This window comes from Cricetulus griseus, chromosome 2 (genome assembly GCF_003668045.3).
Source record: "Cricetulus griseus strain 17A/GY chromosome 2, alternate assembly CriGri-PICRH-1.0, whole genome shotgun sequence".
In the NCBI taxonomy this organism is placed as follows: Eukaryota; Metazoa; Chordata; class Mammalia; order Rodentia; family Cricetidae; genus Cricetulus; species Cricetulus griseus.
Genome location: NC_048595.1, coordinates 185279553 through 185303481, shown reverse-complemented (window position 1 = coordinate 185303481; position 23929 = coordinate 185279553). Strand labels below are relative to the sequence as shown.

The window sequence follows — 23929 nt, the reverse complement described above, 5'->3', positions numbered from 1 at the left end:
AGGAACAAGGTTGCTGGGCCATATTCAGAGGATAAGAGCTTGAATTTTAAGTCAATATGATGAATGAGGCTCGCTCAGTCCTTTTGGAGTTGTAGTTGAAGAGATTAAAAAAAAAAAAAAAACAAGTCAGTATGTAATGGAAATCATTGAACGAGTGTTCATAGGTGTGATATCCTCACTGTGTTTAGCAGCGTGGGCCAGAGCATGTGTAAGAGAATGCTGGAGGTCATCCTGAGCAGAGATGTCCTGGGGGCGGGGGAGGCATGGGGCTGATGTTATTGGAGGGTTTTCGGGGATGATTTTTGGTGTGCACAAGGACAGAAAAGCTAGAAGGTACCTGGGAAGTGGGAAAGATTCCGGTCAGCAGGCTGAGGGCTCACTATGGCAAAATCTCAGAACCAGTACACAGAAGAGCCTTGGATGGCAGGGAAAGGGCCTGGGTGATCCATCGACCCTCCTGCCTGCAGAGATAATGCTCTGGAGGGCAGGCTTCCATGAACCCTGTATGTATAAAACAGTCTGTGGAAGAAATACTTTTTTTTTTTTTTTTTTTTTGCCTGTGTAAACTCATTGAGGGGCCAGGAAGTTACAGCATAGTTGGATTATGTACAAAACACAAGTTTTTTTTTTTAATTTATGATAACATAATTAAAAACAGAAGATGATCCCCTTTTCTCCCCATTTCTGTAATAGATTATTATGTTCATATAATAAAAATATGAACTGTGTCGGGCTTTTATTTATTTATTCTTAGTTTACAAAAACCTGTATTTACTAGATTATCACTATGTTCCATGTACTGTTGTAAGTTGCTGTAGCTTGAGCTGAACTTCACCATGACTCTGTACTCTGAAGGAGATTGATCTTATTTATAAAGGAGAGAATTGGAGCACTCAGGGCCCAACAAACTAGTCCATCCCAGTTTGATTTCTAATACTGTGATAAAGACCATGACCAAGGGGCTGGAGAGATGACTCAGTGGTAAAGAACATTAGCTACTCTTCCAGAGGTTCTGAGTTTAATTCCCAGCAACCACGTAATGGCTCACAAGCATCTCTAATGAGATCTGGTACCCCCTTCTGACCTATAGGAATGCATGCAGACAGAACTCTGTATACATAACAAATAAATTAACTTTTTAAAAAGGCCATGACTGAAAGGGTGTTTGGCTTTCACTCTCCGTCACAGTCCATCACTGAGGGAAGCCAAGGCAGGAGCTCTAACAAGGTAGGGAACTAGGGTCAGGAACTGAATCAGACCATGGAGGAAAGCTGCTTATTTTTCACTGTTTGCTCAGTTTTCATTCTTAGATACCCCATTACTACCTGCACAAGGGTAGCATTGCCTACAGTGGGCTGGGCCCTTCCACATCAATTATCAATCAAGAAAATGCCCCCACAGGCTGCTTACAGACAATCTGATGACCTGAGCTTGTGTCAAGTTGACAAAAAACTAACCAACATTTAGTCAAAGATTAACTTACCAAAGATTTAAGCAAATAAATGTTCAAAGGAGTGTGCATCTCACAGAGTTCTTGTAAACCAAACCATTCTCCTGCCCCGTCGCTTCTCAGTAACTGTAAAACGATCAGTGTCATTGATTGCTGGTGGCTTAGTGTTCAGCAGCCACTGAAACTTGAGGAGACATCTGTAGTGAACTGCGTGGGCAGGCATGGGAACAAGTCTGGGCTCCCGGGTATCTCCCTGTCCACTTATGTCTCAAGGTGAGGGTGGCTTTGTACACACCCTGGGGTGCTTTGTGTGGATAGTGAGGTGGTAGTGACAGGCTGTCTGGGTTACCTGGGGTGCATCTCCTGAATCTCTCATCCAGCACCATGATGTCCACCCAAAATGTTACCTTGAGATACCAGATGCTTAGCTTGCAGCTGCTTCTTGTAGCAAGGTTTGTTGTCAGACTATCTTTGGATCTCCACCCCCCAAATAATGACATGGAAATTTATCATTAATTATGAAAGCTTGGCCTTGGCTTAGGCTTGTTCCCAACTAGCTCTTATAACTTAAATTAACCCATTTATATTAATCTACATTCTTCCATGTGGCCTTATTTCATCCCCATACTGCCCATCCTGCTTCCTCTGAGTCTGGCTGTCGACTCTGCCTTTCTTCTTCCCAGAGTTCTCTCTGTCCAGAAGTCCCGCCTATACCTCCTGCCTAGCTGTTTATTGGCTGTTCAACTTTTTATTACACCAATCACAGCAATGCATCTTCACACAGAATATAAATATCCCATGACACCTTGTCTCTTTAGTTTTATTATTGTCTTCTTCTCTTTATTTAGTAAATTATTTCTCTTCAAACTTACCCATAGTCTTTAGATACAAATTTTCTTCTTGACACACACACACACACACACACACACACACACACACACACACACACACACACACACACACACTCTACTAGTCTATTAATGTAAGTCCTTATTATCCCCTTTTATTGCTATTGGTAGAAAGCTGTTAAAAGATCATAAACGTTATGATTAGAAAGATCTGTTAAATGTGTATTATCTTCATGCAGCCAGTGCAGGTGCATTTCCTGTGGTCATTTTACAGTGTTTGGATAATCCTTGGGGAGAGAAATGTAAAGAAACTCTGCACCTCCTGGGGGAGCACCCACACTGTTTTAAAGGCCCATCTGGGAAGACATGCTTCCAGTTCATCGGCTTCCATTTTTCTTTGCTGAGCTTCATGTCATTAACTGTGAGCTTGACTTCTTTTCTGTCTTGCAGTGTGTGTTCTTAACACCTGTTGAGTTAGGCACACAAGTTTTTCACATATCGGTCATTTGTTTGCTTTATATAAAGTACAAGGTATGTGTGAATTGAGTTTCTTTTTGGTTTTTATGTATTGTTTTTAAAGAATTAAAGTGGAATACCAAAGCTGGTGTTCCCCCTCCAAATAATCTTACTCAAAGTAGTAAGCTAAATACACTATCAGACTTTTCATGCTCCCTCCCTCCCCCACCCCTCCATTTAGTAGTCTGTGGGCCAACAGCAAACTTCACAACCTCCAGTTGCACAGACAGCAACCAAAACAAATGGGTTCCACAATAGTTGAAGCTTCTCTCTCAACTGTTGCTTTATTGGCTCAAGATAATCACAGATTAGAATTATTTTTTTCTTTCTCCTTTTTCTTATAACCATGAAACTATAGCTAATTTTAAAGGCCATGCCCATGTTCCAGCACAAGGTGGAAGGGAAGAGCGTGGAGGGATGAGCAAAAAGAATACTAATGGGGCCTGGCTGTTCATTTTGAGGAATCTTGTTGATCTTTGCTGCTTACTTTGTGGTCATTACCATCCATTTACAGAGAGGACTACACTGTCATCTGACTTATTGCCGTGTTCTGTCCCCCTTGGTGTCTGTGTGGACTACTGCTGTCCTATCTGCATGTTTGATCTGAACCATTTCTTTGGCTGCATTTTTCATTGTTGCAGAGAGGCAAGTGCCTTCTCACACCTTGGTTTTAATGGTCTCCTTTGCAGATAAGCTTTTGATTTTAGACTTAGGAGCCACTTTCACCTTGGCCACTTTCATTCCTTCTATTGTTTCTCTGAGGACTTGCTCTGGGTCTTGAATTAAGTCACATGTCACACTCAAGACATTTTCCATTGTGTTTCCACTAATGAGCTTTGCTCATCAAGGGCTCTTAATTTCATGTAAAACTAGTTACACGTTTAGCCATAACATTGTTTAACCAAGTGACACATGGCAGTGTCTGTAATTGTAGGGATACAAAATGGCAAATCGACGTTAGCCTATGGCATCCTTTTAACTAGAATGCTGTAGGGATGTGTTCACCCAGTCCTTCAGGGCTATGCTGTTCCATCTGTGCTGGAGCTGGGTCAAGTTGCATAAGAACAGAATGCTAAGTAAACCAAAGGTGTACATGTTGGAGGAGTGTGTGAGAGATGTAAGTTGGAGCAAATTGTTTCGGAGCACTTTTGAAAATATCACCACCCATGCCTGGGCTGTACTCATTATAAATGTTTCATTAAAATCTAGTCTACTGAGGCCTCCCTCAGGCAACATCTTGCAAGTCCAGTTGTATTTACTGTTTCCTCCTTTAAATAATAGGACAACACTTCCATAAATGTGCTGTATAATTTGTATTTAAATTAGTGTGTAACTACATAATTTGACTTGCTGAGCCAGCTTTGGTTTGCTTTCTAACACACAGTTTTACTCCAATGCATTAGTCCCCAGACCTTGGTTTTGAATGACAGGTAAGTAACTGGTTTATAGTTGTGTTAGAGTTCATTTGTTTGTTTTTCTTGAATCATCAAGAAAATGCCACATAAAGTGTTTTCTATAGTATATAGTCAAAGCATATTTTTATTCAACATATTCGGTAATTTAAATGGATTAAACATATGAATACACAATTTTTTCTTCCCTGACAGCCCTATGCATATACTAGAAAAGTAGTCTGCAACTGAGCACTTGAAAACAAAAAATTAGGCCTGCCAGAAGTTGTCTAAGAGGTATTGAATTGTTTTGAAGCCAAGTCTTTGTTTCCTTTGCTTTGTTTTCATTGTATTTAATGTGAAAGAGAAATTAATGAAATTCATTTCTTTTCTGATGCTGGGATTATATTTATTTTTATTATTTTTAATTATGTGCAGGGATGTGTATCTGTATATGGATATGTGCACTTGAGGGCAGGTACTTGAAGAAGCCAGAGGCCTCTGATTTCCTGGAGCTGGAGTTACAGAAGGCTGTGAACCACCTTTTTGGGTGCTGGAACCAAACCCAGACCCTCTGGAAGGCAGAAAGTGCTCTTAACCACTGAGCCTTCCCTCCAGTCCCTGCTTCTGGGATTCCTTTTATCCCAGTACAAATTAGTTAAGATGCTAAGCTAAATTTTAGTCCAAAGAAAGGAATATAGTTTTAAATTCCAGTGGCTATCTTGAATTTATCTGTGGTTTGAATTAAACTAAGAAATACAACAAAAAATGGATATTGGGAAAACAAAATACTTCAAGAAAATTCCGTCACAATTAACCACTGCCCACTATAGCAGGAAAAGTTTTTTGTTTTTTTGTTTGTTTGTTTGTTTGTTGTTTAGTTTTTGTTGTTTATTATTTACTTATTTATTTGTATGTTTTGCACGCCAGAAGAGGGCATCTGATCCCATGGGACTACAGTTATAGACAGCTGTGAGCTGCCATGTGGGTTCTGGGAATGAACACAGAACCTCTGGAAGAGCACCCAGTGCTCTTAACAGTGCATGGAAGGACTTATGTTGAACTTGACCCCCACTGGATTCCCACAGATAAAGTCCGGCTAAAGCTGAGTTCATGAACCCCCCAACTATAAAACACAGATGAGAATAAGTAGCCATGAGAGAAAATGAGTATGTGCCTACACACACACACACACACACACACACACACACACACACACACACACACACACACACACACACACTCCTAGATCAATTAAGAAGCATTTTAGGAGTAGCCAAAGAAGGATTGAGTTTATGGCCCTTTGGATCTGAGGAACACTAGTGTTACAATATAAATCAGACCCTAAATATGTCTATGTATCATAGCCATCATCCATGTACAACTACTCACAGGTTCTCAAGTCCACTAGGAGGTCCCTTCCATAACTGAGAAGCCCTAACAGCTTCTCCAGCTACTGGTTTATTGTTTGGCATCATGACTTTTCCCGGCCACTTTCTCATATGTTCTTATCTTCCACAGGCCTTTGAGGAAGCCATGCTTTTCGTTTGGAATATCCTATTATCTTTACCCTTATTAGCTCATTTGGCTCTCAGCTCCAGAGTCACTTCCCCAGGGAAGCTGTCCATTTCCCCATGGGTTAGTCAGGGCTCTTTGTTACTGATGATCAAGGAGAATAGCTAGTTCCTTCCCAGGTACTAAACCTGTTTGCAATTTCACGTTCATTTACTATCATTAGAGAGACACCATTCACTTCACACTAAAAGATAAGCCCTGGGAAGGCAGCAGCATGTCTGTTTGGCTAAACGCCCTGTCCCCATCATTATGCTTATAAACAGTAGAGACTAACATTTTTATATAAATAGATAATGCAGAAAGACACAGAGCATAAACTCTGATGTTAAAGTAGCCCAAATGGTAGTTTCTCGTGTTTAGTAGTCAATTTTTTTTTGAGACAAGGCCTTACTAGATAGCCCTGCTGATCTGGATCTCTCTATGTTGACCAGACTGACCTGGAACCCACAGAGATAAATCTGCCTCTAAAACTGTGTACTCCTTTTCCATGGTTAATCTTTTAACATAAAAAATTATATCCTGCTAGCCAGAGTGGCATATACCTGTACTCCCAACACTTAGAAGGTAAAAACAGAAGAATCAAGAGTATAAGGCAAGCCTAAATTACATAGTGAATTCCAGTTTAGTTTATGATATGTAGCAAGACCTTGTCTTTAAAAAAGATTTGGGCCAGCAAGATGGCCCAGTGGGTACAGGCAGCTGCCACCAACACTGACATGAGTTCCATCTCAGGGATTCACAGGTCAGAAGGAGACAGCTGTCTCCTGAACATTGTCCTCTGCCTTACATTCTCATCACACATACATACACACTTAAAATGTAATAGATTTTTAATGAAAAATCTTTAAGGATTTCTTTTCAAAATTTCTTAACCCAAATCACAGTATTTCTTTACAGATTCTTCATTCCTTAACTAGTCCCTTCTTGGCATTCGACTACAAAGGTCTGGGAAAACTTAGCAGACAGCTGTTTGAATTCTAGAAGTAGCACAAGCTTTGCTAGGGCACAGGCTAGACACACCTTGGGGTTGGAGTCAAGTCCAAACAAAGGATGCACTGGGCAATGGGTTCTTGGGCAGCATGCCTGCCTTTTAATTTTTAGATGGTTGCAGTCTTCCTGAGATCTGGGCACTGCATGTTTTTTTTTTTGTTTTTTTTTTTTTTTTAAAGACTTTGTTAGACTCGTTGTGTGAATTGTGACCAAGTGCCAGAAGGTGGCTGAGTGGGAGACTGAGGACTGCAGAGCCTCCACAAGCTGGTAGGCTTAGGTCCCAGAGGACAGTGACACGGAGGCCCACTTACTGGTGTGAGGAGGTATTGATTTTTCTCCCTCCCTGTTCTCAGCGACTCCTCTGAAGTAGGTATGATATGAAGCTTTCATAGACAAGAGAAGAAAAACTGTCGTGGTGAACTTTGTCACTCCCCCAATCAGACATTTCAAACCAAACTAGATGGACTGGAAGTGCATACAGGATTCCGGAAACCTCCTGACTCCAGTGACAAAGAGGTCCCCTGCAGGTCCATAGCAACCTTATAGGGGGAGCATGCACGCAGTCTAAAGCATCCTTATAGAGGGAGTGAAATACATGCTATGCATGTGCGTGTATGTTTAATGTTTTGAAAAGATAATAAAAAGATCAGACATGAAGACAACAGCTCTCTGTTCAGCGATCACGGAAGGTTAGCCGAGTGGGCTCATCCGAGCTTTCAAGATGTTCCCTTCCTGTTATAATTGGCTGCTGGGTAGGTCTGGCCCTAACTAGAATGCCAGCGTTCGATTTCACCATGTCCTCAGTGGAGACGTGTCACCATTTATGCTGGCTTTAGTGACAATTTTCTAAAATGGAAACTCGTGGGAAATCATTACAGTGTTTATACGTCCCCCTTGTCGGACGGTGTTATCCTGTGATATTTTACCAGTGTTTTCTACCGCATGATGGCATCTTGCAGAGGTTAAGGCAGAACAGGTCCCTCTGTAATTTTGTGACCACATTTTACTCACTGCAGAAGAAAGGATAACTGACAATTAGGTATTTGGGATGCTACAGAAAGAACATGTGCAACTAATCAATGGAGCCCTTTGGGACTGTGATTTTATAAAGCTGATAAGGTGGAAAAAATCGGGGTTTTGTGATTTGTGTTACATGATGATAATTGCACCTTTTCAATAAAAAACGACATTTCCGAAGTAAACACTGAGCTGGAGAGGCTGCTGCACCAGTGCTGTTGTTTCTCTGTCCCATTCAGACAAGTTTTTGTAAATGATTTCATTTACACACACTGACCTGACACTATGTGGAGAAAAATAATAAAGTTTGACTTTTACAAAGCATGCTTAGCTGCCCAGCTTTAATATTTATTGAGGTTTAATATTTAATATTTATTAGATAGAGTTATATCCAAGTGTGCCACAGTACATTACACACTCGGTACAGTCCCTCGATGTAATTCCTTTTCCAGTAGCATCTTATTCACAAGCACGTATTCAACACGTATTTCCTAAGTGATAAACTGGATGAGTGAAAACTCACAGGTGTGTTTTCAGTTCATCTGTAGGGTTTCCCACTGTGTACGTGTTAAAGGGCCCTAATCATTTAGACACTCTTTTGGTGTTTCTTTTCCCATACATGGGCTATTCTCCTAGTTTCACTGAACAGGCTTCAACTGGAGTTAGACTTCTTTTGTCCCTACTGGGACAGGTTTGCTTTGAACATGCTGTGTTACCAGTATATACCACATGTTCCAAGTTACCCTTCACAGTGGAAGAGTTAGCCTTCTCTACTGTGTCCTACTACTCTCTCTCCTTGTTTGAGCAGCCTGCTTCTGTGGAAACTACAATTCCTTAGTTATTGTCATCGTTGCTTCCGATGAGTCTTCCACAGTGTATTCTTTCTCTTTCTTGTATTGTAGGGGGTGAGGCAAACTTGCTGAGTAGGGTGGGAGGATGATCTGGCTCTCTTGACAACTTGTAGAAGAAACACTTCGTACTGACCCACCACTGGAGACCCACGGCACTTGCACGGAAGCAGCTACTCTCTGTCTTGGATCTTTGATTAATTGTGCCTCTTACAGTGTTTTACTCAGCGCTTATACCTGTAAAATTCAGTGGGATTTATTTCTAGCCTTTTCTCTAATTTGTCCACTTCATTTTGAGTGGCGCTCTCTTACTTCATAAATTATTTGACAGGCCTCACAAGCCAGCTTTGCAGGAATGAGTGAGCAGCATGGAAACTCCACTAACAGGGACTTTAGGGTATCAATCAGACAGCTTTGGACCTGGGACTTTGCACTGTCCCATCACCAAAATGCTCCTTACTGGATAGGTGTGGAGGTCTAGGCTTCACCAGCTACAATTGAAGAGTTTCAAATCAATTTTCCCTACTAGTTCCTCAGGTAGGGGAACCCCAGGCACCATGAATTGTTATACTTTGAGTCATAGGTAGAAGAACACAGAAACAGTGAAAGTAGAATGCTTCCTAGCACTAGTGAATAGAAGAATCCTTTACCATAGTGACTTTTCTGCTTAGACAAATATTTTTTTAATTTATTTCTTTTAATTCATGTGTATTGATGTTTTGCCTACATGTAGGAGGGTGTCAGATCTTGGAGTTATATAGATAGTTTTGACGTGCCATGTGGGTGCTAGGAATTAACCCAGACCCTTTAGAAGAAAAGCCAGTACCCTTAACTGCTGAGCCAGCTCTCCAGTCCCTAGACAAATGCTTTTACCCATAGTCCAGAGCTGAAGACACTGATGTGAAGGAAGTGCACACTCCAGCAATGTCCTGTTTGACAGAGAGGTAGACCCCACACAGAAAGCCAGAGCATCCTTTGGGGAGCTTGTGAACAGCACCGGTCTCTGTGTCAGGTTCTAGGCCAAGTGGGAGTCCTCAGCAATATGACTACTACAGCCTTGCTAAAGGAAGGTATCCACTGCTAGACTGTCGGGGGTCTGCGCCTCCTTCTCTGAAAGTGTGTGTGTGTGTGTGTGTGTGTGTGAGTGAGAGAGAGAGAGAGAGAGAGAGAGAGAGAGAGAGAGAGAGAGAGAGAGAGAGAGAGGCTGAGTTTTATCCAGTTTTCAAAAGGATCCAGAGTCATGTGTGGCTAAGATCTCTTCACTACATAGATAATCATCCAAACTTTTCAAGTGGGTAAAATGAGTTGGAAATCAACACACACACACATAGAAGAGAGTGAAATCTCTCACATGCTAGCTGTATGCCAGAGACTCCTGAGGTGCCTCCTTGAATCCTCAGGAGAACCCCAAAAGTACAAGGAGGAAGGATGCTGACCAAGTGTTGTGCACCTCAGTGCCTTGGGAATAAAAGTGAATACCACTGAAAACTAACAAAAGACCAGTGATCTAAACCAATGGGAACATGATTTCACATTGTAAAATGTGATTTTTCTGTACAATTAGGAAGTTATCTGGGGAATAAAGTTGGGTGATTTAAACCAGATGGGTTCTGAAGATGTGGGATGCGTCAGGGTGTGGCTTTGAAAAGGGATGGTTGTTCCTGAAGCTGAGCATCGCAGGGAACAAAGATGGAAATGGAACAGCTGGGAGGCCCTACTTGCTGTTCAGTCTCCTGCATGAGATCATGTGTTTATGGCCTCAAAGACTGAGTTGAACTAATTTAATTCCTATTTGGCATCTCTGTACTAATTAATGACAGTTGTTTCATTTGTACGTATTATATTAAATTAGGTGAATTCTTCATCTTTGTTTGGACTAGAGTATTAATCCTTTTTTTGTGCAAGGTTTCCTAACAGAGCTGAGGAAACATTCCTGACCACATAGCTGAAAGCCTTACCAACACCCCCACTACACTCTGGGTACTGCTTTCTTTATAACATTAAACCCTAAAGAGTAGCTTGATCATCTTTTTCTGGAAAATGTTAGCTGAGAATATTCAGGGAACCAAAGTAGATGCTTGTAAGTTTCTAGAGTTCTCTGCATTTCTTTCTGCCAGGATGTCTTACCTAAAACAATGTGGTCATCTGTTTGGAGAGCTCCAGGGAGAAGGAGCAGGATTAATTCCTGTCCCTGTGTGCAGTGTAAACAGCTTTTTGCCTGTCTTTTGTCATTAATGATCATGCTGTGGATGTAGCCAGTGCATTGTAAGCCAATCTGTCAAGGCAAATAAACAATTCACCTTGTTAAAATTCCCTAAATCTTGCATTAATAAAACCGAAGGAGCCCCCTGAACACTCAGGAGATGTCTTCCTCCATAGTGCAGTGATGGATGACATGTCTAAAGAGCCTGGAAATTAAGTAGTTTGGGTCATTAAAAGTATCCCACGCTTCTTATTGATTTAATTTATTTTTAAAAGGTAGGGGTGGAGATAAGAATGTTGCACCCTCCCCTACTTTTTTATTTTTTAAGTCTGAAGGCTACCACCTATACAAGTAGTTAAAATAATTTCTGGGGCAAATTGTTCCATATTCATCACAATAAAATTAAGTTGTATTATTCAAATGAGTATTATGCTGTCCTGTTAAGGAGACATCTAGAAATATCTCAGTAGTCCTTGCAGCCTTTGCCAGGGCAAAAACTTGTAGAACTTCTTGGACTACCGAAGCAATGATCTCTAGATATTCAAAAATTCTGTTAAATGGGTAGGATTTGAATAAATGTCAAACAATTTGAAAGAAATGACTGGAATGTAGGAGATTATGTCTGTGGGCAGAGAGCCTCTTTTGTCCTTTGCTTTCTCTAGTTTTTGTTTTTCTGCTTGCATAATTAGGAAAAGAATCTGATATCTGAGATGAAGGAGGGGTGTGCATGTGGATGGATCAATGGAGGGGAAAGCATTCGGAGAGCGGTGTGTAGGATCTTAACTGTCACTCTAGGTTGTTTGAGTTGTTCATGTGCTTATTTCTTTATCCTGCACTCCATTTAGCCCACTCTATTTACTGTCATATCCCAGAACCTGATATAACAAGTACGCAGTCAGTTTTATTTAATGAGCAGAGTAGAATTCCTCATCACTTTTCTATCTTCTCTTTCTGGGATAGTGGGCTCTGTGAGGGATGGTGACAGCCCAGATACCCTAACTTTCCAGACAGGCTACCTCTGGCATTTGAATAGCAGGAGAATTGGGTGTTGCAATACATAAGCAGGCCTGACAGCCTGTGTGGCCCTACTCTGTGTATGTGATCTGAAATGGGCAGTAGGGTTCCACATCTGTGAGGAATGACGCAACTCAGTATGGAAATGGTGGTATGCATAGGGTGCACAGACACACTTATAATTTGACCCAATTTTTTATTTAGTCTATGTCTTCTGCATCGGTTAAATGGCTGTTCCTAAGGTGCTGTCAAATAATATTTCACTAATTTCAAGTATTCTTCAGATAGCATGTATTATTATTGGGAAAATTTCCCATGGTATGTTATTTAAGTAGACCTTAAGAATAGTTCTGTTACAAAGTATGGCCACTCCGAACTGTAATCCCAACACTGAGGAGACCAAGAGGACAGGTGTGAATACAGGGCCAGCCTGGGCTAGATTGTAGACCTGTCTTTCAAAAGACAAGCAAAAGAACAGTTACATCATTTTTGGTGTTTCTCCCTCACTCTTTAGTGGAGACGGGACTGGGTATCAAGCGTGTAATCTGTTAACACACGTTTGCAGATTCTTTTAAAAATGCATAACTATGAAAATGCACTCCATAGCATCCATCAGATTTCTCCTCCATGTTGCATAATTTTGATCTCGGCATGCTGACATGTTTATGCCATTATGCCAGCTCTTTAGCAGAGCTATTTAAGTGGAAGAACTTTATAGATTTTTTTTCAATATATACCCTGATTTACACTTAGCGGTAAAGTTGTCACTGACCCTTTAAGTGGAGCTGCCCAGATGGCAATAAATGTCAACTGATCCTTGTGCAGAAACAGGTGATAACTAAGGGGTTAGACTAAATCTTCCAGATGGAAAACCTGCAGTATTTCCTAGGAGTAGTGGCCTGCTATGGAAACGTAAATACTTTATTACTCAACAAGGAACATTTGATTTGTGTATCCGATGTGCCTGGGATTGGACTGTTCAGGATGGATCAGTCTCTGTGAAGGCAGGGAGCGTGTCCAGTGCTTCCCCAGTGTCTTCCCCGTTAGTGAGTATCTGAAGGTAGGAGACATTTCTGTAAATGTACTGTGAAGGAGTGGATAAAGAACAGGGCGTGCTCATGCTGTATAGTATGCATCAGCCTGCCTCTACTCCTCATATCAATTATGAGGAATGTTGCTGGTGATGTGATGACTTTGATGGACAGTTATGACTTTTTGATAGAGTTCCTTTGATTGATGGTATAACAGACTTCCCTCCCATCTCTAATTTTGTTCTCTGCTTTCACACAGGCCGTCATTTTGGAAAATGAAGAACTTCCCAAGCTCTTCCTTGATTTCCTCAATGTAAGACACTTGCCCTCCTTACCAAAGGCAGAAAGTTGTGGGTAAGAACTGCTATTTACATTGTGGGTGTGTATTTTAAGTTACAATCACCCCAGAGTGGTGCCACATGGCAAGCTAGCCACATCTAAGCTCTTAGTTGAGGCATATCTCTCTCTCTCTCTCTCTCTCTCTCTCTCTCTCTCTCTCTCTCTCTCTCTCTCTCTCTCTCTCTCTCTCTCATATTCCTATAGTGAGAGGAATCCCTCCCAAGTCTTTGCCTCTGTCCTGCAACAAATGGTCCAGGCAAACCCATGCCTAGACATAAGGAACTAACCTTTTAAATGACGGTGTCACATAGTGTCTCGGGTGGTAATTATGAATCCAGAGTGTAATCAAGGTCAGTCCCTTGACTTGTGCCAAGTATACATATTCATATAGCTTTTTAAAGGTATACTTCTATTTATGTGTATGTTTGTGTCTGTGTATGCCATGTATGTGGAAGGGGGTACCTATAGAATCTAGAAGAGGACATCAGATCCACCAGAACTGGAGTTACAGACAGTTGTGTGTTGTCTGACATGGCGCTGAGATCCAAACTTAGATGCTCTGGAAGAACAGCAAGTGTTCTTAACCATTCAACCATCTCTCCAGTCTCTAAAGCTATAGATGACTTTAGAGATCATTGATCCAACACCCCTCATTTGGTTGTTGGTCAGAGACCCACAAAGTGCCTTTCCTAAGCCATGCAAGTGGCAGAACCCAGGCCTTCCATGGAGGGTTGCTTTCTTTGACCACTGCTTCTCCCTCAGGAACTCATAACTGATGGGCTGTAGTCTCTAGTCCCTATTAACCATGAAACTAGAGGTACAACATACTGGCAGCTGGAGAACGTTCTTCTAAAGTCTGAAATCTACAGCAAGCTGGGTTGAACTAGTCTCTGAAAGCAGTTAGCAGCACCCCTGCACAGTCAGTCAATCCCCAGAGACTTAAGGCAACACAAATCTAGCAGGGCACAGGGCTTTGCCATACTTTCCCTCATCTTCCAGCCTATTCCTCAGACTGGGTTAAACCTGAGCTGTCTACGGAATGCAGGGCAGTAGATACCTTTCACCGCTCCTTATCAGTGTTATTGACTCAAGGCCACTTGCTACTCACTCCAGAGCCTGAATTACATTCCATACTCACCAATGATCTATGAGGCCAGTGTGTTCTGTCCTGTGTATTCGTGTTTCCTGGGAAGGCAGGTTCATAGATGCTCTTGAATTTTACACAGCAACATTAACAAATTTCAGTGAATGAGGTCTTCTTACTTTTATTCTAACTCCAAAACAGTAATAAGATGTAGATGGAAGTTTCTGTCCCACCTGTTCCCATAGCCATTTAGTCCCAGATAAGCATACAAAGGCTTATATTAATTATAAACTGTTTGGCCTATTGCTTAGGCTTATTACTAACAAACTTTTACAACTTAAATTAACCACAATCCTTATCTATGTTTAGCCATGTGGCTTGTTACCTTTACTCAGTGAGTCATTCTCATCTTGCTTCCTCTGCATCTGGCTGGCAACTCACGCTCTGCCTTCCTCTTCTCAGAATTCTCCTAGTCTGGTAGCCCCACCTATACTTCCTGCCTGGCTACTGGCCAATCAGCATTTTATTAAACCAATATGAGTGACAAATCTTTACAGTATACAAGAGCATTATCCCGTAACAATAAGGCCATGGGATTTTTAAATGATCTTAAGGAAAATTGAAATGCCCAGAGTCTTCCAGGCTGAAGATTTCTTAGAATGACTTGTCAGCCATGCTGTGGCTCAGTACAAACTCAAGTTTTCTGTTTGTTTCCCAATCCAGTGCTAAGGATACTAACGTTTTGCTTTGCTGACATAAATATTGGCCCAACTTAATTAGTTTTTTCTTTTCTTTTATTAAAAATTTCAGATCTTTTGATGAGACAGAATCTGAAGAGTCAAGGTAAGAACTAACACCAGTCAATGAGCAGTTTCAGAAATCAATACTAGAACTGTAGTTTGTTTAATGTCTAACTACCCATGGTATACCTGTTTAAAGTCATGTTTCTCCTGAAAACCTTTGCTGGATATTGGTTTTATGATGATAAATATTTGACAGGAATTTCCAGGGTTAATTGCTTATAATTGGGAATGAAAAGGGTTAAGAGCCCCATTTGGCTTCATGCAAGTAATAAGAATACGGCTTTGCTTACGATCAAATTGCAATTTCAGAATGTACTTTCCAGCAGTGATATTTACAGCATAGATGAGTGTCTGTCTCATATCCCAGAGAGAAATATCTGGAAGGCAAGTGCAGCACCCATGACTTCCCTCTGTGTGTTTGCTGATATCCCCCCACACTAGAAGATGCAGAGACCTGGAGACATCCCACACAGCAGTTTGATCCCCTCAAAGCTAGTTTGTAGTGTTTTCTGTTTACCATCGTCCCCTGATGCTGACATGCCTGTTTTTGACCTTTCCAGCAAGCTGTCCCACCAGCCGGTGCTGCTGTTCCTCGGGGATCCATACGTCTTGCCTGCAGCCAGCGGTAATCAAACCTGTCATCTGCTAACAGCTCTTTACTGATCTGCCCCCGCACCACATAAACCACGTTTGTAATACGGGTCTAACAGAGTGACATCGGTCCAGGGCTTAATCATCTGCCAATAAACCAGTGCTCTTGGTGTAAGAGACATTTAGAATTTTAATTGGGGCCGGCCTTTCAGGAGGAAATGTAATTTTTCTTTCTCTCTTCCTAGCCTATTTTGAATTAGAGAAAGAAGGGATAAAGGTATTTATTTTTCTTCTCTTTTTTGTGATGTTTTTTAGACTGCTACTTGTTTTTAATCTAGATGTCAGAGTTCAGGCTGAAGGTTCTAGTCTTTCTTTTAAAATGTGTCCTTCCAAAAGCCGTGTGCATGCATTGCAAGTATTCTTGTGTGTCCATTTAGGTTTCTGTGTCTTTGATGATAGACTATATATTTTTAAGTTGTATATTTTAATTACAACTAATTGATTTAAGTGTAACCACAGTTAATATTTTAGCCTGCATCCTTTTTTTGGTTCCAGTTCCCTAGAGTCCCTCTCAAATTGTTCTCCTATTCGGCGATCCCAGAGAACATTCTCAGACATCATCTCATTTAATTTGTAAACGGCCTTATAAAACAGTCTCAGCAAGTAATATCATTGGCTAAAGGGCAAAATTCCGACTTAAAAATATTGGTGACTTGCAGGCTCAGGTGTCCCATTTGAGGCCCAGGTTTCCTTCTTTGCTTTCAGGGTATCGGGTCTCCAACCTCTCAAGCCACAGGAAAGCATAGATGAAGGATCCATTGTTTCTGTCAACAAAAACCTTACAAGCTGGAGAGAGGGGACTGCTGTCTGTAGCATGGGGCTTGTCTTCAGATCACCCACTTATCTATTAGTAAAGGAAAGGTGACCAGGATGCAGATATCGCTCACTAAGACACTCCTCTGACTCTGCTCAGAGAGTTGCCTCAGCTGTAAAGAATATGGTTTCACCATAGCTTTTTGTGTGCATCTTCTCAGTGAGGAGCTGTTACCCCTCTTAAGGACTGTTTCCTGTATTTAACATATTTATATTAATTATTAGGTGTGTAGTAGCTGATGTTGTATTAAAATCTTCTGTTTAGCAAATAGAGTAAACCTAGTCTAAATTAAATGTCATATTGTCTTTTTAAAATGGGTCCATAGGAAATTGTCCTGGAATTGTCTCTATTCAGATATTTCATGCACTTGCCAGATAGTTCCAGAAACAGTGGGGGAACAGAATGATACTAGCCAGGAACAGCCAGGGGCTTGGTGGAAGTGTGTTTGTGGGGGTGTGCATCTTGTGATCCATACATTCGGTTCTTTAAGCTTATTAAGTAGCACATAGTATACACTTGAAAGTCGAGACCAGAGGAGCCTTCTGAGAGGCAGCATCAGGACAGATGTGGGAAGCAGGAAGATTAAGGTGTGTGTATTGTTGGTCACTTGATAGTGTGGACCAAAATAAGGGAAAGCCTGTTTGAGAGTAACTGAATTAATGGGTTTGGTGGAAAACCCTCATGGTATATTCTTAGACTTTTGGCAGACCCAGTTGTAGAAATCAGACTCCTTTGGTCTTAGAGAAACATTATCTGTACCACACTGTATTCTTAAGATGACTTTTAGTAAGTGGAAGTCATTATTTCTGAAGATACTGAATGTAGAATTCTGGAGGTTTACCAACCCCCATTTAAGTCTACTGCCTTTACATTTCAGACATTCTACCCTAAATATCTCTTTATAAAATAATAATGACTTCATTGGTAAAAAGGTTGCCACTGGAGGATAAAAGTTTCAGAGTTCTACCCACAGAACCAAAAAAAAAAAAAAAAAAAAAAGCCAGACATGATGGTGCATTTGTAAGCCAGCACTTTAGAGGCATACAGGAGGATCCCTAGAGCTCACTGGCTCACTAGCCTAACTGATCAGTGTGCTCTCCATCACCGGGACCCTGCCACAAAAAGCAAGGTGGACAACTCCTGAGAATAACACTGGACTTCTACCTTCCATATGCATGCACACATATGCACGTACTTGGACGTACACACACACAGGAAAAAAAAAGAGCAGGCTGATCTTTATCTTCTTAGCTTTTGACATAAAAGTCAAGAGAATACCCTGGGTTTTAAAGATTGGTTTATTTTATGTGTCTGAGTGCCTTGCTGCATATATGTATATGCACCATCTGTGGGCCTGTAGAGGCCCCTGAAACAGTTGTAGATGGTAGATGTTTGTGTGAGCCCCATGGGGGTGCTAGGAACCAAACCTCTGCAAGAGCAACCATGCTCTTAACCAATGAGTCATCTCTGGCCTCCAGAGAGAACGCTCTTGACAGCCTCAAAAGCATGTTTTGACCGTTGTCTTAAATTTTCTGGGAAATGCAAAACAACCCTTTCCAAGGACCCAGGAATCCTCAACATGGCTGAACATTCTGGACAAGTCTCTCCTTTGTCTTACTTGCCCTTTCATCAGCTTTAGATGTGCTGGCCACATCCTCTCCTTTCAAATGCTGTCTCACCCTTGCCTTTCCCATCAAAGGCTGGACCCTGCTCACTGAGCTTTTCTTGAAATAATCCACTGCTCCTGGCCTTCAACTACCCCATCTGTGCAATTGAGAGGCAGAATTGTGTTTCCAAGGCAGACACTTGCTGTGGTTCACAAGAACTCTGTAGTCTACTCAGGTTATCTCTCCTTGAGTACTCTACTTGGTGCCAGATACTCTGCAGTTCATTCCAGGCCTCAAGTGCACCTGCCCTGCCAACCCTACCCTCAGGGCACCTACCCTGCCCATCCTACTGACCCTGCCAACCCTATCCCCTGGGCACCTGCCCTGCCCATCCTACTGACCCTGCCAACCCTACCCCCAGGGCACCTGCTGCTTCCCCCTTGAATCTCCTGGTCAGCATGCTTGGTGGTCCTGTCAGCTCCCAGGCCTCGTGTTAGTTGTCACAGTTTTGAAGCCTTTACTTCCTTGCTCTTTGAATCAGCCTCTATACAGCTTTGTTCTGTTGTTGTTGCTAAAGGTGAATGTTCTTTAGATAGAGGAATGCCATTAAATATAACAAGAAATGTATCCCAAGTTGTGTTCTTTACCCTCCTCCCAGTGGTAGACAAAGGAAGGAATAGTACGTCACGCAGGAATGGACATTGTATTCAATCATAGTCATGGGGAAGTCTGAATCTACAGTTGAAAGTGCAGTGGAACAAGTGAGTGGGGACAGGAGTAAAACCTGTTATCCCACCAGTGACCATTAGGTTGACAAACCCTGCAGTCTATGCACTTTTTCTCAGAGCACCCTGCTGGCTTCCTTCAGTAGAAATAGCTGTAGACTGTCCTCCGGAGGACCTCCCCACTAACTTCTCCCTGTGCAGGGAGCAGGTTTTTCTGGACACTATCATAACTGCCTCCTGTGGTACCTCACTCAGTCCACTCAAGCAGCCCTTTCACGCTGAGCCTTCTTTCCCTTTCCTGTCCCCTGTACTGTAACCTGTGCCCTGCTTTGTGTCCTTGCTTCTAAGCCTCTGTCTGACATACTTATCATGGTATAGAATTATTCATCAGACATAATGGGGTTTTCATTGTTGTTTTATGGGACTTCATTGAATCCACTTAAGTTAAATATGTTCACAGTATAAATTAACTGTATTTAAGTAGATTTTCAGATCTCAGATGACAAAGGATAACAATATTCCACCTGTGTGAAATATGCTTGGATATTTTATTGAAAATTAGTCAGTGGTTCAATTTATTAATATTTGTATGAGAAATAAATTTAAAGTTAGATTTAGCTAGACCATTTCTTCAAATATGCAGATATATTTAAAAGCCTACTGAAGACTTTTAAAGCTCTGACCTGTGAAAATGTGTGTGTGTGTGTGTGTGTGTGTGTGTGTGTGTGTGTGTGTGTGTGTGTAATGGAAAGACATACACTCAGCCAGTGTCATCAGCCAGAGAGAACTCACTATTTGTGTATAGAAATATTTGTTTAAACATTTTATTTGTATCATTTGCTTGCTAGCACCTGTTCCATGGCCTGAACAGAGACTGTAATTTATGTTTCCAGTAACTAGATGGTTATATGGCATTCGGTAATGGCCAAGTATTTACTGTGTGCCAGGCCCAGCCCATGAACTTGGTTTCACTTGCCAACTTTTCAGTAACCTGTGGGAAGTTATTGGGGTGAAATCCACTTCACCACTGTTAAAACAACTCAGCTGTATCATCAAGCTGGAAAGTGACTCTTGCAGGATGCAGAACCATTTCAATGAACATTTGCTGAGGTAAATCAGCCAGTGTATCCTTGACTAGGCTCAAAGGTGCCTCAAACGAAACAGGGCCCAAACTGAAGTGATTGACTTCTAGTTCACTCTCTTTCCTCAGCTTCTCCCACAACCCTCTGGCTTAGTCAGACAGAAACCCAATAAGCTCCTGTGGTGACTTCAGGTAGTATTAATTATTTCCTTCTCCTGCTGACCCCTCTCTCCTCCTCCGTCTTCTTTCTCCTTTCTTCTAGCCTTTCTGTGAGACAGAGTCTCACTATATAACCCAGGTTGTCCTTGAATTTGAAGTCCTGCCTCAGCTTTCATTTCCTAGGATTACAAGCACATACCACCCCATCCAACTTAATCCTTGACTTCTCCCCTTTATCTGCCAGTCACTTGTATCTGTCACCAGGTCACATCCTTCATTTCTCTAGAATACTTCAACTTTTCTGTGTCCTGCATCAGGACCTCCCTCTGAACTGTAGCAGTAACCAAAGCAACCTGTGTCCACTTCTGCATGGCAGTCGTCTCTTCAAAGTTTCATGTCTTGCTTCAACGTAAAATCCCTAAACACCCTCAGTACATTTCTTACAAAGCCTAAGTTCCCATGAGATCCTCACAGATCTGACCTGGTACCTCTGGCCTCCAGAGCACAGGTCTCCTCGCTGCATCACCTCCACTGATGACTCTGAACCCTCTAGGCTCCCTTGCTATAGACTGTACTGTCACCCCCTATTCCCCTAGGGCCTTTCCACCTTCTCGGATGAAGCCCAATTCCCTTGTACATGACTTTCCATGGTAACCACTCTGTAGAGAATGGATTATGAACAAAAGTTTTAAGGAATCAGTCCATTTGCATAGTAACTCTATTCAGAGTCATCAGCCTTCACCTAGGTCCTGACGTAATTATGTACAGATGGAAGCTTCACCCTGAATGCCTGAGCCATGGGAAGATTGATCCCCCCTGCACAGTCTCCTATACCTTACCTGCTCTCAAACCAGAAACTGACTCAACATGCTGTGTATACCTCTGCATTCCCTTTGTGCCTTCTACAAGAGTGAGGCTGGCTTTTCAAGCTTGACAGGATGGCTTTTGTTAGAATTTTGCCCTTTGGAGCTAAAAGACTGATCCCATCTTTCTCCCTTCCAGAAGCACGCCCACAACAAGCCCACACATGACAACTTGGACTAAGTGGCTCCCTAAGCCTCAGTGGGAAAACCATAGTCAAGTATTCCCAATAGAAATCTTGGAATTCCTTCAAATGTATTGAGATTTTGTTAGAAATTGAATTGCCAGCGTAATCCATCTTCCTTGTGAGGAAACATCCAGATAAAGAGCCAGGGCCTAGCGGCATTAACCATTAGAAGAGCAGCCCCTGAATCAATAACACTACAAATCTGGCCATGCAATCCTGCAGCGCCTGCTGGGATCCAAAATGGCCTCTGGCTGACAAGCACAAATGGTAGCACTCCTTGCCTGTGGGTGAATATGTCCAAGTAGTAGCCCTGATGTCTGACACCATGGCCTTGATCTCTGATCTTCTTTCTTGACCAAGGGCGAATGGCTCGGTCATGTGGATTCCAGAGAGACGTGGTGGCTCCCACCCTTTGTCCATAGACACAATTATATGTTGTTGTTGCACATTAAGAAAAGCAGCTTTCCTTTTCTTTTTCAGATTTTCCAAATGTGGTCATCGAAGGAGTTCTTCATGGAATATTTTACTCTCACCTGCAGCCCAGGTAGAAACCCTACCTGGCCAGATGAAGCTGAAGCGAGTTTCAGTGTCAATGGCAAGAAAATTGATAGCTCTACCAACTTACCTGAAACTCCATGACACCATAGCTCTAGCTAGAGGGAAAATTCACAGTCCTAGCTTCCTTCAGAACAGGGACGTTTCTATTAGAATGGTGCTTTTAAAATTAGAAACTGAACCAGGGCAACGTCAGTTAAAGGCCAATTGTTTGAGTAAAATCGAGATTCTAACATGGGAAGTCAGGACTAGGAGGCCACAGTGGAGCATTGAGAGTACCCAGTGTCAAGGGAGCCAGCCTCTGCTTCAGCTGCACCATTTGCTAATTGGAAATCAGACCCTGAGTCATGCTGACACTGAACAACTCTGGTGGCCTTTTTTTCAGACCTTGACAATACTCATCTTTACGCCGTGAGGTTTTTTTTCTCAGAGAGGGATACTGTATTCAGGGGTGCTGGCAGCAGAAGAGAGTCCTGGGACCCAGTGTACTAAGTGTGAGGAAAAAGCCACACTGGAAATTGAGTTGTACTGATAATAGAATGCATTGAAGAATAGAATACATTTAGTTTCCATTACAGTGGAGTTGCCTCCCACCTGCAGGTTGGCCTCCAGCATCAGTGCTTGAGGTGAAATGGGGTGTTGGCACTATCTGTGAGAGTCCCCTAGAAAGACACTATGTGGGAAGTCTGGCCTCCCATTTTTAACTTTAGTGTTGGAAAGTATGAGTGCTCATCTGAAGACCAGCTGACACCCCTGATGAAGCCCCAGGGCCATTTCCTATAGAAAGTACACACTTTGAACACTAGAATCACACTGCAAAGTTCTTGTTCCAGTGGGAGTCAGATGTGAGTTGACAGTGGTTGCAACAGGAGCAAATGGACTGTTTGTAACTGGGTTTCCTCCACGGTGTACATTATCAGGATATTACCACAGGCTTTTATGTGGTTGTTCTTATAGGTTCCTTTTCACTGATACCATGTATGGATTAATGTGAGTTTGGTGTTTGATGCTGTCTCTCCACTGGATGTCACACAGATGGTCATCTTTTGCTCAGTGACAGAGCCCAGCGTATGTCCTACCTGTGTGTATGTGCTGATGAACAACCTACTTGTGGTTATAGATTTTCATACATTTAAATGTTGGAGAAAATATTGACAATTGAAAGTACCATGTCATGAATTTTTATTAGAGTCCAAACCTACAGATTGAAACCCTGCTGCAAACTTTTAAGATACGTTTTATGATTGATTGTGTAATTATGTGTTAGGAATAAAGTAATCAAGTGTTATCAGCGAAAAAAATAACTAAATGGTGAAGTATTAGAGATACTTTTTTTAAGGTTTTTTGTTACTAGCTATTTTGAGTTAAATAAAAACAAATAAAAGTATTTGAATTTGTGGTTTTCCCAGAATTAGTGGAGGCGTAGATTGCGTCTCTTTCTACATATGCACAGAACACAAATACAACCATTCTCACATTTCACTAGACATGTAACTCTTTTCTAGTGGGGTAGTAAATTACTTCATCTGTTATTAAGCTAATTGTTACTCATTATATACTTCATGATTTACCAAATTAATTTTTTAAGTAAATAAAGACCAAACATATGGTGGTATGTTACTCAAGAAATCTTTTAGTTGATATTGGTAGCTCTGTGAGGCAGAGGTAGGAGGATCACTGTAAGTTTGAAGCCAACCTGGTTTAGATAGCAAGGTTCAGGCCAGCCAGAAATACATAGTAAGACCTTGTCTCAAAACCAAGACAACTTAAATCATTCTTTTTTTAAATTAAATCACATCTTAGTAATGACCTTTTTAAATACATTTAAAAATTTTGTAGATGGACCAGAGAGAGGAGGGCACAATGGTTAAAAACAACTGAAGAGCACTGGCTGCTCTTCCAGAGGTCCTGAGTTCAATTCCCAGCACCCACGTAGTGGCTCACAGGCTTCTGAACCATCTATTCTGTACTCACACGAGTTCTGATGCTCTCTTCCGGTATTCCGGTATGGATACATGAAGACAAAACATCCATATACATAAATAAATCTTCAATATATAATCTTATCACTTGGGCTTCTTGCAGAAACTATAAACTACTGTAGGTCTTTTGAGCATAAAGAGTTGTATATCTGAAGTTGAGAAGACCTGAGTTCATTTCCCAGCACCCACCTCAAAGGC

The 23929-nt window shown here is 41.7% G+C and overlaps 1 protein-coding gene across 5 annotated transcripts in view; it reads left to right on the top strand.

Moving 5' to 3' along the window:
* Positions 1-23160, top strand: part of Snx24 (sorting nexin 24) — a 146688-nt gene extending 123528 nt beyond the window's left edge. The window contains exons 4-9 of one of the 5 annotated variants that reach the window (XM_027400899.2): positions 13143-13237; positions 15117-15149; positions 15670-15734; positions 15946-15977; positions 21675-21738; positions 22707-23160. In XM_027400899.2, the coding sequence (XP_027256700.1) occupies positions 13143-13237; positions 15117-15149; positions 15670-15734; positions 15946-15977; positions 21675-21738; positions 22707-22738 (321 nt within the window). In that variant the 3' untranslated portion in view covers positions 22739-23160. Of the gene's footprint in view, positions 1-13142; positions 13238-15116; positions 15150-15669; positions 15872-15945; positions 15978-21674 lie in introns of all 5 variants that reach the window. The other 4 variants (XR_004768343.1, XM_027400900.2, XM_027400898.2 and 1 more) reach the window with 4 other exon arrangements.
* Positions 23161-23929: the final 769 nt, after the last annotated feature.